Source organism: Lactuca sativa, chromosome 9 (assembly GCF_002870075.4).
Source record: "Lactuca sativa cultivar Salinas chromosome 9, Lsat_Salinas_v11, whole genome shotgun sequence".
Lineage (NCBI taxonomy): Eukaryota > Viridiplantae > Streptophyta > Magnoliopsida > Asterales > Asteraceae > Lactuca > Lactuca sativa.
The window spans coordinates 19,616,925-19,632,384 of NC_056631.2; the positions used below are offsets into that span (position 1 = coordinate 19,616,925).

Consider the following 15,460-nt stretch of genomic DNA (forward strand, 5'->3'; position numbering starts at 1 on the left):
AACACCAAGAACACCAAGATCTTCATCTGGCAGCACACATGGCAGCACACACCACCTGGCAGCACACATGGCCACACACAGGGCCGTACACATGTGCTGGCAGCACACTAGGCTGCACACCTGGCCGCACACACACATATAGTGTGTATTTTGGCCATACACTCTCTTGTGTAGCCTTATAAACCCTTATACAATCATATGTGATTATAACACTTCATTATAAGTGTTTACTAGTCCCTAAGGTGGTCCCAAAATCATCAATTAGTTGTTCATAACACTAATTAAATCCATATATATGCCAATATATGCTAAATAGGATTCGCGCGTGTACTCAAGTCACCACTTGACACCTAGCACCAAATCCAACATTGTCATCAGAACCACTCACTTCAGGTGAGTTCATACCCCTTTAATTAACCTTTGAAATTCTTTTAAATATTTTAAATACTTTATGGGGGGATACAAGTTAAATACTTATAGTTATTGCATCAATCACATGTGATTAATAACTAGAAAACCAATGATTTATCACTATTCAAACTGTTTATCAAACTGTTTTACTTCAAAACATTTTACCAACTCTTTTACTTATCAAATGCTTTTATTAAAACTTTGTTTTACTTCTTATAAATTGCATGCCCATATATGTATAGATATATAAGCAATGTTTAAAAGGCTTAGGAAGGCCATCCGCCCTATTTCTTTTTTCTCGATTTGGATGTGGTCTGGTGGGATTTCGGGTAACCATCCGAAGGTCGTTTCAATATTAATTATATATCAAATATACATATATAGACATAAAAGTACTTCCAAAATCATACATACTAGACACATCATTAGTAAGTTACCATCGGGGTAACGCAGGATCATACCACTACAACTTCTAGATCAATGAGTCAGTTCATTCATGAGTCTATACATTACATTACTACTAGAACATATGCAACTATACTAGGAAGAGAACATATACAACTATACTAGGAAGACAACATATACAACTATACTAGAGAGAGAACATATACAACTATACTAGGATGGGAACATATACAACTATACTAGGATGAGAACATATACAACTATACTAGAACGAGAAACATTACATTACATATACAAGAATACGTTAACAATTGTGATCCACTGGATCGGAGCATGCCTTAAATGTCATGTCCCGAGTTGTAGCCAAAATTCTCTTGGAGGGAGAGCGTGAGTTTGCGTATAGATCTATACTCGATTGACTATCCTACACCTTGCTGCTAGCTACAGCCGGACCTACAGGTCTGCGGGTGCCAAACGTCATTCCGTTATTACGACCATTCATATGTCGTTGTTACCAGTCGATAGTATGGTGCAATTTATCACATTATACCTTAATATAAATCCGGTTTAAGGTAGTTAGTACTTAGTACAGCAGTAGTTCCTATATTACAAAACTACAGTACTACAATGATTTACCCATTACATATTTTTAGTGATAACCTCACTTAAACATTAATGTACAAACTATATTTGTTAAATGATAGTTACACTTGGGAAATTACACACTTTTACAACAAACGAGCATACAAAACAGTTAAGCCTTGGTAGAATGCTACTTTAATAGAAAATATAGGTTTTTCTGAGAGATTTACACTTTTACAAACACTTACATACATTTTACAGACTTATACTTGAGACACGTTCAAACGTTTTAATAACAAACACCGACACTAAAATACTTATGAACTCACCAACTTAATGCTGATAAACTCTTTCAAAATAACTTGTATTCTCAGGTCATCAGTAGACAGGTACCGATGCCAGCTTTTGAGAAGATGGAGCGTATTCAAGACTCATCATATTATTTTGATTTACATTATATTTTTGGTGTCTAAAACTGTACAGAACACGCTTGTATTAAAATTATATATTTAATGCAATGGATGATGTTGTTTGCTTATTTACATTTACTGTGTTGTGATACTGTACATGACGTCCTCCGCCCCAGAACGTTTCTGCCGTTCTTGGTTTTGGGGTGTGACATGATTATTCTTGGATGACTCATTAATAAATCATTTACCAAAGCCCAATGGAAAGGCCCAACTCAAGGCCCAAATGAAACTAGGGTTTCACATAAAATGATTAAGTCCATCACTCTACTAGATAAGTCATATGGTGTGATTGGGTGTAGTTCACAATTCCATTCTAATGGCCCAAATGTGGGTCCCGATAAGTCCAAGGCCCATATATAAAAAATTAGGGTTTTCTAAACCCTAATTAGGGTTTCCAACCCAATCATAGCCCAATAGGCCCAATAGCTAGGTCTTTTGATCAATTAGGGTTCATTAGGCCCAATTCCACTAGGCTCGTTAGGGTTTCGCTAGTCGGGCATCACCCACTACCACCTCGGGTAGTGGTGGTCAACGGCGGCTCACGGCGGCGGCCACCACCTTACGGTGGTGGTTAGGGTTTCTAGTCCGATTAAGTCCAGACAGGCAGACATCACAAAAGCAAACTAATCACAAGCTAAAGTACACTGCCACCCAACACGACGGCTGGTGGCGTCAGGAGGCGACAACCACTACCCTACGGTGGTTGGCTTTTCGGTTTTCTTTCCATTATTCCTTTACCGATTACATCATACAATGCAACATCTCATAATAACACACACACAACCACCTTGTGGTGGTTGGCGGTGGCACATGGTGGCAGCGACATCAACGGTGGCAGAAGGTTGTAATGGTGGTGACCATCGATGGCAGAACGAAAGGAAAGAGAAAAGAATGGTGGTGCGAAACCCACCGAGTAAAGCAGTAGCAACATCGACAGAGAGTCGTTTGCGATCCTCACCGGCGATTGGAGCAACGACGGCGCTGGAGGGTTGACAGGTCTCGTCGGTGGCAAAGTCTCCGACTAGGGACGACATCCACTTTGGCAACCACGGTTGACCGGCAGAATGAACCTGGCGGCGACCAGTGACGAAGAAGGAGAGGGTGGCGGGTGATAATCGCCGCTAAGGTTAGGGTTTCAGGAGTTATATACCCGACACCATCCAAACTCATTCCCATAATAACAACTATGGTCCCTCCTTCCAGAATTAATTTCAAAAATAGCTCCCATAATTACCCATTACATCCCTACTCCTAATAATTCCTTCCATTTTAATTCCAGCAGTTACCTAATTGCCCCTCCGCCACAAATCCTTTTCAAAATAAATCCATATTTTAATTATCTGTTTCAGATTTACATTGTGAATCTGTGTAGATTCATATTGTGAATATGTGTAAATCCATACAGTGAATTTATACACAATTAATGATTTATAGTTAATTTGAAGAGATAAAAAAAGTAAAAAAGAAATTATCAAATTTGATATCAATGGAAAGAAGATAAAAAGTTATGAATTTATATATTTTTAGAATTTATTTTCGATAAATAATAAGATCTAAAACTTGAAAAAATAATGAATTTATATATTTTTATGTGTTATCGCGGGTAATAATCCAAGTTTTTCGTTGTAAATTTAAGGGGGTGTTTGGCTAAGTTTATTTATTGCTTATTCTCCAATAGAGGTGGCAATCGTGTCGTGTCGTGTCGGGTTCGTGTCGTGTCGAAACACTAAACGGGTTGAAAGTGTCTGACCCTAACCCGACCCATTTAATTAACGTGTCGTGTCGTGTCAACCCGTTTATTTTCGTGTCGAGTTCGTGTCGGGTTTCGGGTTAGGGCTATACCTTGAAATATGTCGTGTCATGTGAGGTTAAAAGGTTGAGCATGTTGAAAGAGTAGGAGTTTGGTAGGCGGAAATGAAAAACTAATTGTTTTGAGGCAAAATAGATGAAGTCATAGTAAGTTTAGATGACAAAATTAAAAAAGTGAGAGTTGGGGAGGCGGATGACAAGGTCATGAGGATGTGAGAGTGGTGAAAGAGACTGGGTAGTTTGGGAGAGAATAGAAAAACTGAAATGAAATCTTGATCTAGACGGCTAAGTTATTTCAACATTACAAAACAATTCAATTCGAAGGTTTTCTTTTGCTTATGCTTTTGGTTTTGTATCTTTCTAGTTTATTTAAATAATTCAAAAAACTTGCATATAAATAAACAGGTCATTTTCGAGTCATATTCGAGTTGAAATTCTCAACCCTAACCTTACCCATTTAATTTTCGTGTCGTGTCGTGTCAACCCGTTTATTTAAACGGATTGAAATATTTTACCCAAACCCGTTTATTTCGTGTCGGGTTCGTGTCGGGTTTCGTGTCGTGTCAATTTTTACCATCTCTATCCTCCAAGCATATTTTTTATAAGCTCATTTTTTGAATTCTGCTTATTTTCTTAATGTAAGTCGTAATAATGTTAAAAGTTGAAAAATAAGTTATAAAAAATAAGTTCAAAAAATAAACCAAAATAATAAACACCGCTTAAACCTACCCCAAGTTAAACCTAACTCTTATAGATTTGGATTCTGGTTACTGTGATGATGTACACGTCCAAACAACCCTAACTCCCTGTTTGTGTGTATTCCCGTTTTCAACTCCGTTATCTCTCGTTTAAGAAAAAAACGTCTTCTACCTTCCCTACCCTTTACAGTCGCGTTTTCTCGCCGTTGCCAAAAACCCTAAGAACTCTATAATGGCGTCGAAATTCGGGATGGCCGGCGGCATACCGGAACGGCGTGTCCGGCCTGTTTGGGACGCAATCGACTCTCGACAGTTTAAAAATGCACTCAAGCTATCTACGACTTTGCTCTCCAAATATCCCAACTCTTCCTACGCTCTCGTAAGTCTGCTGTCTGATTCCCTTCTTTTCGTGTGGGTTTCAATAAGGATGAGTTCGTCAATACCTTACAGTATTTCTGTAAGAAAAGAATTGGTCTGATTTAATTGACTGATCTTGCACTCAAACCGTCAACAATTTGGTTGTTCTCGCCAGGACTTAGGAATTGTTTTTCTTATTAGAACGACGAGTTCAGACATTCCGTTTAATGAATGCAGCTTCATGATAGTTCACTGCTTTCCATTGGCGGATTCTCCATGATAAATCATCATAATTTCTTCTTCTATTGGCTCTTATAAGGCAGGGCAGCAGTCTTATATAACCGATTAAGAATTAGGTGTATAAACTAGCCATCTTTAAGGGTTTATTTTCCCCACACTCCACCCTGGATACATATAAATTTCAGATGAACTTTTTGGATATCCACTACACAAATTTAAGAACTCTTCTTTTTTAATTCAACCAAGAAAATGAGGGGAGTCTTGCAAGAGAAATTGAGAAAAGATCTGAAACTCATGTCCTTTTCTGAAGTGTTATTTTCTATACCTTAGCATAGTCATCCGAATACATTTGTGTTCTTCATTGGTCTGATTTTCGAAGAAGAACTGTGATTCATTGTTCTATTTCTTGTTTTAATGCAATGCAGGCACTTAAGGCTCTCATATTGGAAAGAATGGGTAAATTGGAGGAAGCACTATCTGTCTGCATCAATGCTAAAGAGCTTTTATATAAGAACGATTTGATCTTGATTGATGACCTCACACTAAGCACATTGCAGATTGTTTTTCAACGGCTAGATCATCGTTAGTATTTCTAATATGCCCCCTCCATTGATGCAATTTCTTATAATCTTTCTCTACTTACAAACTTATATTCTATTTACATCATCAGTGGACATGGCTACTAGTTGTTATGAGTATGCATGCGGAAAGTTTCCGAACAATTTGGAACTGATGATGGGACTCTTCAATTGCTATGTTCGTGAATATTCTTTTGTTAAGCAGCAACAGGTTGATGATATCCAGAAATATTTTGTCAAATTTATTGTTTGATTTGTTTCTTGTGACATTTATGTGACATGTTTTTGTTTTATTTTGTAGATAGCCATTAAAATGTATAAAATTGCTGGTGAAGAGAGGTTCTTGCTGTGGGCAGTCTGTAGCATTCAGTTACAGGTTTTTTGTGGGAATGGAGGAGAGAAACTTTTGCAATTAGCAGAAGGTTTGCTTAAAAAACACATTGCTTCTCATAGCTTGCATGAGCCTGAAGGTGCGGTTTGATTCCTTTTTTTGATTAATAATTATATAAAAGGACAGGTTTTATTCATGCACAATGTTCTATCATCTGAATGAATGGTATTGGTTGCAGCTCTTAGTGTATATATTTCTCTATTGGAACAGCAAGCCAAATATGGGGATGCTACAGAAGTTCTTTCAGGGAACTTAGGATCACTTATAATGATTGAAGTTGATAAACTACGGATACAGGTACTATCTGCTTCTTTATCTTTTTATGCTACCTTTTTATTTCATTGATTCACTTGGATTTGTTAATTGAACTCAAGTGAACAATTTACACTATCTAAACACTTTTGAAAATATTACATATTTTTAAATAGCAAGATGAAAACTAAAGAAGGATAAGAACTGTATTGTATTGGGATTTAAACATCAATGACATTAAGGTCAACTGGTCCCATGTTTTCATTCCTAAACTAGTTACACAAACAATTAAAACTTCAAATTCAAGTTTACTATTTATATCAACATTAACAATATTCTGGTAAGTGATAACTCATTTAGGTAATCTGTAGACATAAATGGTTTCACACTTTTTTGAAAACATAAACAAGGAGAGACATCAAACAGAATGATAGAAAATGAGGCCTATGTTTCTATATGGTTTTATTTATTCTGCAACACCATGATCTTATACTTTGATAGTTGAATTTCACCTGAATAATCGATTAGAAAAATTTAAATGTACTTATTTTTCTCTATTCAGTCCTATAGCAAAGTGTAACATTCTAATCTCAAATGAAGTACACCAAAAAAATTTCTTTTTAGAAACAACACAAATGTTACCAAAAAATGTACTTCCATATCCCATGACCCCTTTGATATTATAAAAAACTCAAACAAGTTTGAAGGACCATTTACATGTGGAATGGTCACAAGTATTTAATTTCACAAATCGATTTTCTCTATTCCATTCAGACTTCTCTTTATCATATTTATGGTAAAGTCCCAATTTCAACCCTAAATTGCTCATCACTAGCAATTTAGTGCACCAATACCATTTACTTCCTATAAATGATGGTTTATATTAACATCATCTACTCAACTACTCAAGATTCAACAGTCAAATATTATTCTCTAGTGGGTTTAATATTTTTATTACTTTAACCCAAGCAAATTCACCTACAGTCTCCTAATTTAGATATTCAAAACGAAATTATACTCAATATGTGGAAATAAATGCTTGATTTTAGCATTTTCTTAATTTCTCTAGGTTAATAAACAATTATGTCAACATGTATTTGGGTTTTCCTCATCATCCAGCTCATTGACTCAAAAACCCCAAATTCACAAACCCTAATTGCATTTAACCAGCAAGAAGATGAAAAGAAGATCTTACCTTGATTTTGGAATGCTAATCTGACATAGAGATGTTAGTTTCTTTCACAATTTGACCTTGGCACCACAAAGACTCCAAAAATCGCACCTAATCTTTGCATACATATCCCTGGAACTGAAAAGATAGCCACTAACCAAAAATCCTGATTATGGTGAAATTTTCCAAATTCTTATGAGTGTTGTGTATTTGTATTTTAGTTTGTTTGCATATCTTATATACTTGTGCTCTTTAACTTACAAGTTGACAGGGGAGGCTTCTTGCTCGGGCAGGTGATTATGGTGGAGCTGCAGATATTTTCCAAAAAGTCTTGACGTTGTGGTATGTCTTCATCTTCCATCCACTTTCAGTGACTCATTATTTATCACTAATTTTATTTATTTATTTATTTGAAGCCCTGATGATTGGGAATGTTTTCTTCATTATCTTGGTTGCTTGCTGGAAGATGACTGTATTTTCCCCAGTGGGACTAATACTACCCCTTCAAATTCAATCCACGTGTCAACATCGATCGACTGCAACCTGTCAGATGACGTGGTATGACTATGTCCTTCCTTCCTTACATCTATTTACCTTTAAGCCCTTGAAGTTTATGTCTTTCAAAAATTATGTGCAGTTTGATTCTCGTATATCGAGGGCCTCTGAATTTGTAGAAAAGCTAAAAGCAGAAGCAGGTAGCGATTCTATAAGAAACCCGGACTTGGCAAATCTTGAAATTGAGAGGAGGAAAATAATATTTGGAAAGGGTAGTTATGACAAACTCATGGAGGACATTATTCTATTCTTCTCCAGGTATTGTTATACTATATAGTCTTTGAGGGCAAAACAGTATTTTTCTAAAGCTTTTCTCTTTCAACAGATTTGGACATTTAGCTTGCTTCTCAGCTGACGTGGCAGTCTTCCTTCAAGTTCTACCCGGTGATAAAAAAAACCAGTTACTAGAAAAGTTGGCTAAACGCATTGCTTCTTCCGCCACGTCATCAAAAAATGTTCTTGGACAACATATAACACTTTTCAAAATAAGAGAACTGATTGGTGACATGTTCCCACTTCCTGAAGGAGGTAAAATCTCTTGTAAATTTTGTATTTTTTTTCTTATCTTTCATAAAGTTTAGTAATTTACATTCCTACCCTTTTCCACACAGATCTTGTGGGGTTTGCAGTACAAATGACAGAAATGTATTGTCAGAATCTTCCTCTTTCAAAGGACTTGGATGTACAAGAGAGTATGTTTGGTGAAGAGTTTCTATCTATGACATGCAATGTACTGGTTCAGGTATAAAATATACTGCTTAATGAAATATAATAATAATAATTTATTTATTTATTTATATTGAAACTTTAATGTCTTGCTTTCTTGTTGTAGTTATTTTGGCGTACAAAACATATTGGCTACTTATTGGAAGCTATTATGGTGTTGGAGCTTGGGTTGACTGTCCGCAGGTTCTTGTTTCTTCTACTTTTCTTTTCTTCCACTTTTGCCCTTCCAGTTCTTCTTTCTCTTATTACATATCCATGCTTTTTTGGCAGATATGTTTGGCAATACAAGATTTTGTTGCTACACCTGTACTCTTATTGGAATGCTCTTCCATTAGCATATGAACGGTAATATAATTTAGAATCATATGTGTGTTTCAATACACATTTGAATTGACGATTTTATCCTTTTTAGGTACAAGTCATTGGATGTGAAGAACATCCTTTTGGAAACAGTGTCGCATCACATTTTACCCCAAATGTTGACATCTCCGTTATTGGTAGATACTAGTGATCTTTTAAAGGGTTACTCAAGGTTCATGGATGAACACTTCAAGGAATCTGCAGATCTTACTTTTCTTGCATATCGGCATCGAAATTACTCAAAAGTATGTTATATGTTTTATATTCCCTCAATATTATCTCTTCGTATTATTTATGGATTAAAATCTTTTATAGGTAATTGAATTCGTTCAATTTAAAGAGAGATTGCAACGTTCAAGTCAGTACTTAACAGCAAAGATTGAAGGATCAATCCTGAATTTGAAACGGAATGCAAATAGTATTGAACAAGCAGAGGTATTTACCTAATTACCCCCACTTTTCATGGTCTATCTATATTTCATGTGGCAATGTTAAAATGTCAATTTTTTTCTTCCTTTTTTTATTTATTAGTCTGTACTTAAAAGCTTGAATTTTGGAAGCGACTTTCTTGATGTTTCAAATGAGATCCAGTCCAAGAAATTGACCTTCAATGAAGATTTACAATTACGTCCTTGGTGGACCCCATCTTACGACAAAAATTACCTTTCAGGTGAGCCTATTTTTTTCTGGTATGCATCACATTTGTAACCACTAATCATGTTTATTACTTTTTTTTTTTTTTTATCATTTCATTCTCTCCTTACAGGACCTTATGAAAGCATGTCAAATTATCCTAGAGAAACCTTGGTATGTATACTCACATATTATTCATTTTTTATTTTTTATATAATATTCGATCTTTACCTCTGTTTTGGAATCATTAAATATTTCAAATTCCAATTCCTTGATCCTCTTTTGCAGCGGAATGATGTTAAAGAAATGGAATCAAAGGTGACAAGAACAATCGAGAAAAGGTCACTACTTCCACGTATGATCCATCTATCAATACAATGTGCTTCATCATCAGTAAAAGTCAATTCCAATTCCGACATTAATGGTTTTGATTCCAAAGCCTCCTCAGAGCTCAAATCCTTGCTGGAATCTTATGCAAAATTTCTACAGCTCCCATTCCATGATGCAGTGGAGCTTGTTACGAGTGTTGCATCCGGTCAAAAACCTTTGGAGGTTTTTTCACCAAATCTGATTGACTGGATGAACTTTGCTGTGTGTTTAAACGCCTGGAATCTGAATTCCAACGGAATCACAATTCCGATGAATTGGGAACTTTTGTGTTCATTACTACAACAATCCGTTTCTTCAAAGATAAAAACCGCAAAACCGTTAGTATCTTTCCCGGGAACCGATCTTTCCATTCTTGTCCAGTTAGTGATGGAGCCGCTGACGTGGCACGGTCTCATCATCCAGTCATGTGTCCGGTCAGCTCTTCCATCCGGTAAAAAGAAGAAGAAAGGTGGTGGCGGTGGGACCTCCGATCAGTCAAACACCCAACTCTCGAGTTCAATAAAAAATTCAATTGTATCACTAAATAACACGATTGATGAAGTTTCTAAATCGTTAAAAGAACAAATCAATAAGTCAGTTGATGGGGACATTGACATTTTACTTTCGTCTATTAATTGTGTTGATGGTGGGCCCGGGCCCGGAAAAGTTGTTAGGATTCTTGAAAAATTGGTTTCTTCGGTCGATGATTTGGAGGTTGGTGAAAGGATTTGTCATGCGGTTAAGCCGTGGAAGGCGGCTGATGTGGCGAGGAAGATGGTGACGGCTCAGGGAACTGCTTTGACCGACTTCCTTAATGTTTGTGATTCAAAAATAAAGGTTTTGCAGGGACTAAAACTTCAAATATAATAAGATTTGGTGAGTGAGTCCATGAGGTTATTTGTACACTTAGTGTTTCATTTGTTGAGCTGTTTTGGTTTTTTAGTGTTTTTTTACAGCTTTTTGTATGAGCATAAATTTTGGAAACACATTTTATTTTTTGTAAATTGATGGCGTTTTGCTTTTGGAGATTGGATTTTTTGTTATATAAATGGTGTTTTTGTTTTTTGTTTTAATTGTTTGGAAAAGATAGTTTTGGAGGTGTCAAAATCATGTACAAAGTTTTCAATAGAAAAATAGCAATAATTAATGGTTACACCAAAACCCTCTTTTGGTTTTGATTAATGAACATTTTTAATTTAAATTCTCTTTGTCTTTGCCAAAAAAGAACCCCAACTGTTTTTTTAGTCAGGGTACCATAAACAAGAAGGTTGTTTCTTCATTCTTTTAAACTAAAAGAAACTACCATCCTCTTAACATAGGAAGCTCAAATAGTTTCCAAAAGACATAGATGTACATAATGCTAAGTCTTGGTCTATATTCATGATCTTGGCGATTATAATAATTATAGTCTAGATTTTTGTAGTAATCGCATTGTATGCTAAGTCTTGGTCTAGATTCATGATCTTGGCGATTATAATAATTATAGTCTAGATTTTTGTAGTAATCGCATTGTGTGCTGATCTATAGCTGATAAGGGACAATTAGGTAGGATCAGATCGGATGTAGGTTCCGTTTGGCATACAGAGTATACTGTTTGCAAATCCCACTTTAAAAACCGCATTAACTCCAGCCTTGATATTCCGTAAGTAGATCAATCAGTATAATGACATGAAATTATTGATAAATCTTATTTATAGGTTTATAATAACGACTTATGACTATAAATATAAATTACACTAAGATAAGGTTGAATGTAATTTAACTTACATAGATTTTCTAGACAAAAGTCTGGAATTTGCACTGGCAGAACTCCGGTCTACTAGCTACTAGATATCGGGCTTTTAAAGACCTCATAGCTTGGCTAAAACTTTTAGAATCGAATGAATTTCAGACCAAAACAACAAAAAATCGAGAGAGAGAGAGAGAGAGAGAGAGAGAGAGAGAGAGAGAGAGAGAGAGAGAGAGAGAGAGAGAATATTGGAATGATATTGGGAGAGAATGAGCAACAACATCTATTTATAGGGTTGAATCTCGACCTTGCGCGCCGCGCACTCCAGCTACGGCGATCCTCCAGATTTTTGCCACGTGTCACAAATATGGTGGTCCACGCCCCACTATCTAGAAGGTAAACGCGCCGCGCCTCTTGCGTGCACTTGTGAATTTCCAAATTTTCAAAAAATCGTATATTCTTCATACGAACTCCGTTTTCGACGTTCTTTATATCCCCAGAAAGCTCTCGACGAGATCTACAACTTTTGTTGTAATACCCATAAAAATCACAAGAAATTTAAACTTTAAAATCAACCCAATTCATAAATTGTTTACAAATCATAGTTTTCAAAACATTTTCCAAACATCTGAGTCTCCCAAAATCATAAGTCATAAACAAGAGGAAGTGTACAATCACACCTTCGCCTCCTACGATCATTCGAAGTACCTAAAACCACAACTAAAAACCGTAAGCCAAAACTTAGTCGTTTCCCCCAAAGTACCAACACATAAGCAGATAACTATACGATAACAACATGTACTGGGTCCACAACTAAAATATTGGATTACCCCTGAGCCCACAACATAAGTCTGGCTTGCCCTCGAGCCCATAACTTATGTCAGGCTTGCTCCCTGAAGAAATCCATCATAGGACCGAAATATCGTTAAGTCCTTAATACGAGTCTGGCATACTGCTCGATCCTCAGCTCATATCTAGAATTCTCCTGAGCCCTCAGTATAAGTCTGGCATGCCCTACCCGACCCTCAACTCATATCTGGAATGCTCCAGGGTTTGTTAGCTACCGCACGAAGCAGTACGACCTCTACCCAACGCAATATGTTGACATATAACGGATAATAACATATACATATAATCATGCAAACAAAAGCACAGGTAGTCCTACATATCTACCAGACTATCATATCGAAAACTAACGTAATCATGCATATCTATTCCATACTCAACATATCAATGAATGGCAGAAATCAAACCAATGAGTCGGCCTTGGTGCCTTCGAACCGTAAGTACAGTAAGGAAAACTCACCTCACAAACTGGACAAAAGCTGATGAGGTATCGACTATGAATCTCAACTCTAACCAACACCTATTCCAAGGCGAATCTCAATCAAAATCCCAAAATACCCTCCTTAGGTGAAACTGGGTCAAAGGGTCAAAAAGTCAAGAAGAGTCAACTTAGCTGACCGTCACACCATGGTAGCCCTTTACCACGTCGGGTGTCGAAAACGACAAAATAGTCGTGATCAGCCCCGCCACCACGTTGTGGTGGCCTTGCCACGTCGTGGTAACATGTTTTTGCAGCAACTTAACGCATTCAACCATTTTCTTCGATTCTAAAGGGTCTCCAACTCAAATATGGTCCATAATAGGGTCTAGATGGATAAAGTTTCCAACTTTATCCAATAGAACCCTCCAAAATGTATAGATCTAAACTCTAAGGTCCAAAACACTACATGTTATGCAATAATCACTCAATCCATAAGGTTACTTGTCTAAAAGCTCCAAAAGAGTTTCCAACAGCAAACACATCATAAAAATCAATGCTTTTCAGACATGCATGCCCAATGCATGTCTTGAACTCTTATTAGGCCAAAATAGGGCAAAAAGGCCAAGATTCCATGCATGGCCTCAAAACTCAATTTTAATTCATATCCAAAGAGTCAAATGCTCCAAATAGCCTGGAAATTCATAAAGTTGCAAACTTTATGAAGTTTAACCATCCAAAGCAACAAGGCATAGATAAAAGTGGACAAAATCCAAACATCTATCAACTAACTCATCAAGATGAAGACTTTATACCTTCTTGAGAAGATTGAGGAAGATAAACTCTTGGATCTATGTTTCTTTGGTCTCCTAATATGATATTCCATCACCTTCTTTCTTTATAAGCACCAAACACACACACTTTAAGGCTAAAAACTCACACAAGGGATCTAGGGTTTGCAAGGGATGATTTGGAGAGATGGAGGCTGATGGGAGGGAGGCTATGAGAGGTTAAGGAGTTTAAATAAGGGCTCAACCCCTAAACTCTAGGGTTTTCTCCAATAGCCACCACCATGTCGTGGCCAAAAAGAAATCATACACAATTGTAATAATCTCATATCTGGAATCGAGTGTTACATTTGTTTAGACTCCATCGATTAATTTTGACTTTATTTTTAAAACTATATGTTTAGCAGGTTTAGACTGTTAAAGTCCTTTAAAAGTTAATAACTTTGTCATATGATATCCGTTCTTGACCGTCTTTATATCGACGAAACCATATGGACGAGATCTTCAACTCTCATTTAGATTGTTTTTCCTAATAATCAACTGATCTCTACTTCGGTTTCTGAGCCGTATATTGTTGCGTCGAAAATTTGAAAAATCATAACTTCTTATGATGAAGTCAGGTTTGGGACGTTCGCTGTATGCATGCTCAAGATTTAACGATCATTACGAATTTAGTTTAGATTATTTTCCTTAAATAATCCTTATTTGATAATGTCTAATTATCACTGAGACTATTAATTATCCTATTATTCTTTAATCATATAGCCATATCTTGCGGGCGTTACAATTATATCCCCTTTAGGATGATGGCATCCTAGAATCATCAACAAAACAAAGCTTGTGTAATGACTCCACATGTTACCTTTCCATCATAGGTGGTAATCGTAACTCTTATGTCATTTCTATTGAGTTTCTAACTCTTAGACTTATTGACTGTTAATGGTGCTGCACCTACTTTTCCTCCTAAATTAAGGTCTTTACTTCGATTACCATAACATACCGCTGCACCATTTTTTAATGAACTTTTATCGTATGATGCAACAGTTAGACTCAAGTCTCTTTGAGTTAGACGCTAACACGAAAGGTACCTTCCTTCATTTTTTAATGTGATATTTTAGCATGTAGCAATCTCTAGCTACCGGTTGCATTTTAGCATGTAGCAATCTCTAGCTACCGGTTGCTAAGCTCTAGTGATGATTTGCAACCTGTAGATTGCGTTGATCCTTTCCTTCATAGATCTTTAACTAAGGTCGGACACTACGTCGAACTTACTTCATAGATTAGTCGGACTCGATTTGATATGACCTACAAAGGTCTGAATGATATTTATCTTCGTAGTCATTACCGAAACAAAGATAACGATGAAATGAACCAATTAACCAAATAGCTCAACTACTTAGAGACTTAGTAACCTTGTGACTTTCTCTGATCCAAGTACGAGTCCCGTGCTTCCAGTAGTATAGGCCTCTACTATCTTTCACACCTACTCAAATTTGTTCAAAGTATTGCCTTGCTGATCACAACAGGAAATCACATAGAAAACACATAACACAATATAGCTATTGAAATTTTGTGATTTGGTATTTAGATTATGATAGGATACAGAGATATGAAAATACTCAGGAGAGAGAAGATGGCTTATATTTGATCTCTTTTCTTTAAATTATAAACA

At 36.4% G+C, this 15,460-nt stretch overlaps 1 protein-coding gene across 1 annotated transcript; it reads left to right on the forward strand.

The window, feature by feature from the left end:
* Positions 1-4,468: 4,468 nt before the first annotated feature.
* On the forward strand, positions 4,469-11,035 carry LOC111876495 (N-terminal acetyltransferase B complex auxiliary subunit NAA25). Its single transcript, XM_023873019.3, has 17 exons — positions 4,469-4,754; positions 5,398-5,554; positions 5,643-5,761; positions 5,852-6,020; positions 6,120-6,238; positions 7,636-7,706; positions 7,781-7,922; positions 8,002-8,177; positions 8,245-8,447; positions 8,531-8,661; positions 8,752-8,828; positions 8,916-8,990; positions 9,058-9,250; positions 9,321-9,440; positions 9,537-9,675; positions 9,772-9,812; positions 9,927-11,035. Exons 1-17 carry the CDS (start codon positions 4,608-4,610, stop codon positions 10,872-10,874), a joined length of 3,027 nt encoding a protein of 1,008 aa, XP_023728787.1. The 5' UTR covers positions 4,469-4,607; the 3' UTR covers positions 10,875-11,035.
* Positions 11,036-15,460: the final 4,425 nt, after the last annotated feature.

Excerpts from the sequence above, each read along its gene's own strand:
- LOC111876495 (XM_023873019.3), top strand. The coding sequence starts at position 4,608 with ATGGCGTCGAAATTCGGGATGGCCGGCGGCATACCGGAACGGCGTGTC. Across the intron at positions 5,762-5,851 it reads CTTTTGTTAAGCAGCAACAG|ATAGCCATTAAAATGTATAA; the intron begins GTTGATGATATC and ends TTTATTTTGTAG. Across the intron at positions 9,813-9,926 it reads ATTATCCTAGAGAAACCTTG|CGGAATGATGTTAAAGAAAT; the intron begins GTATGTATACTC and ends CCTCTTTTGCAG.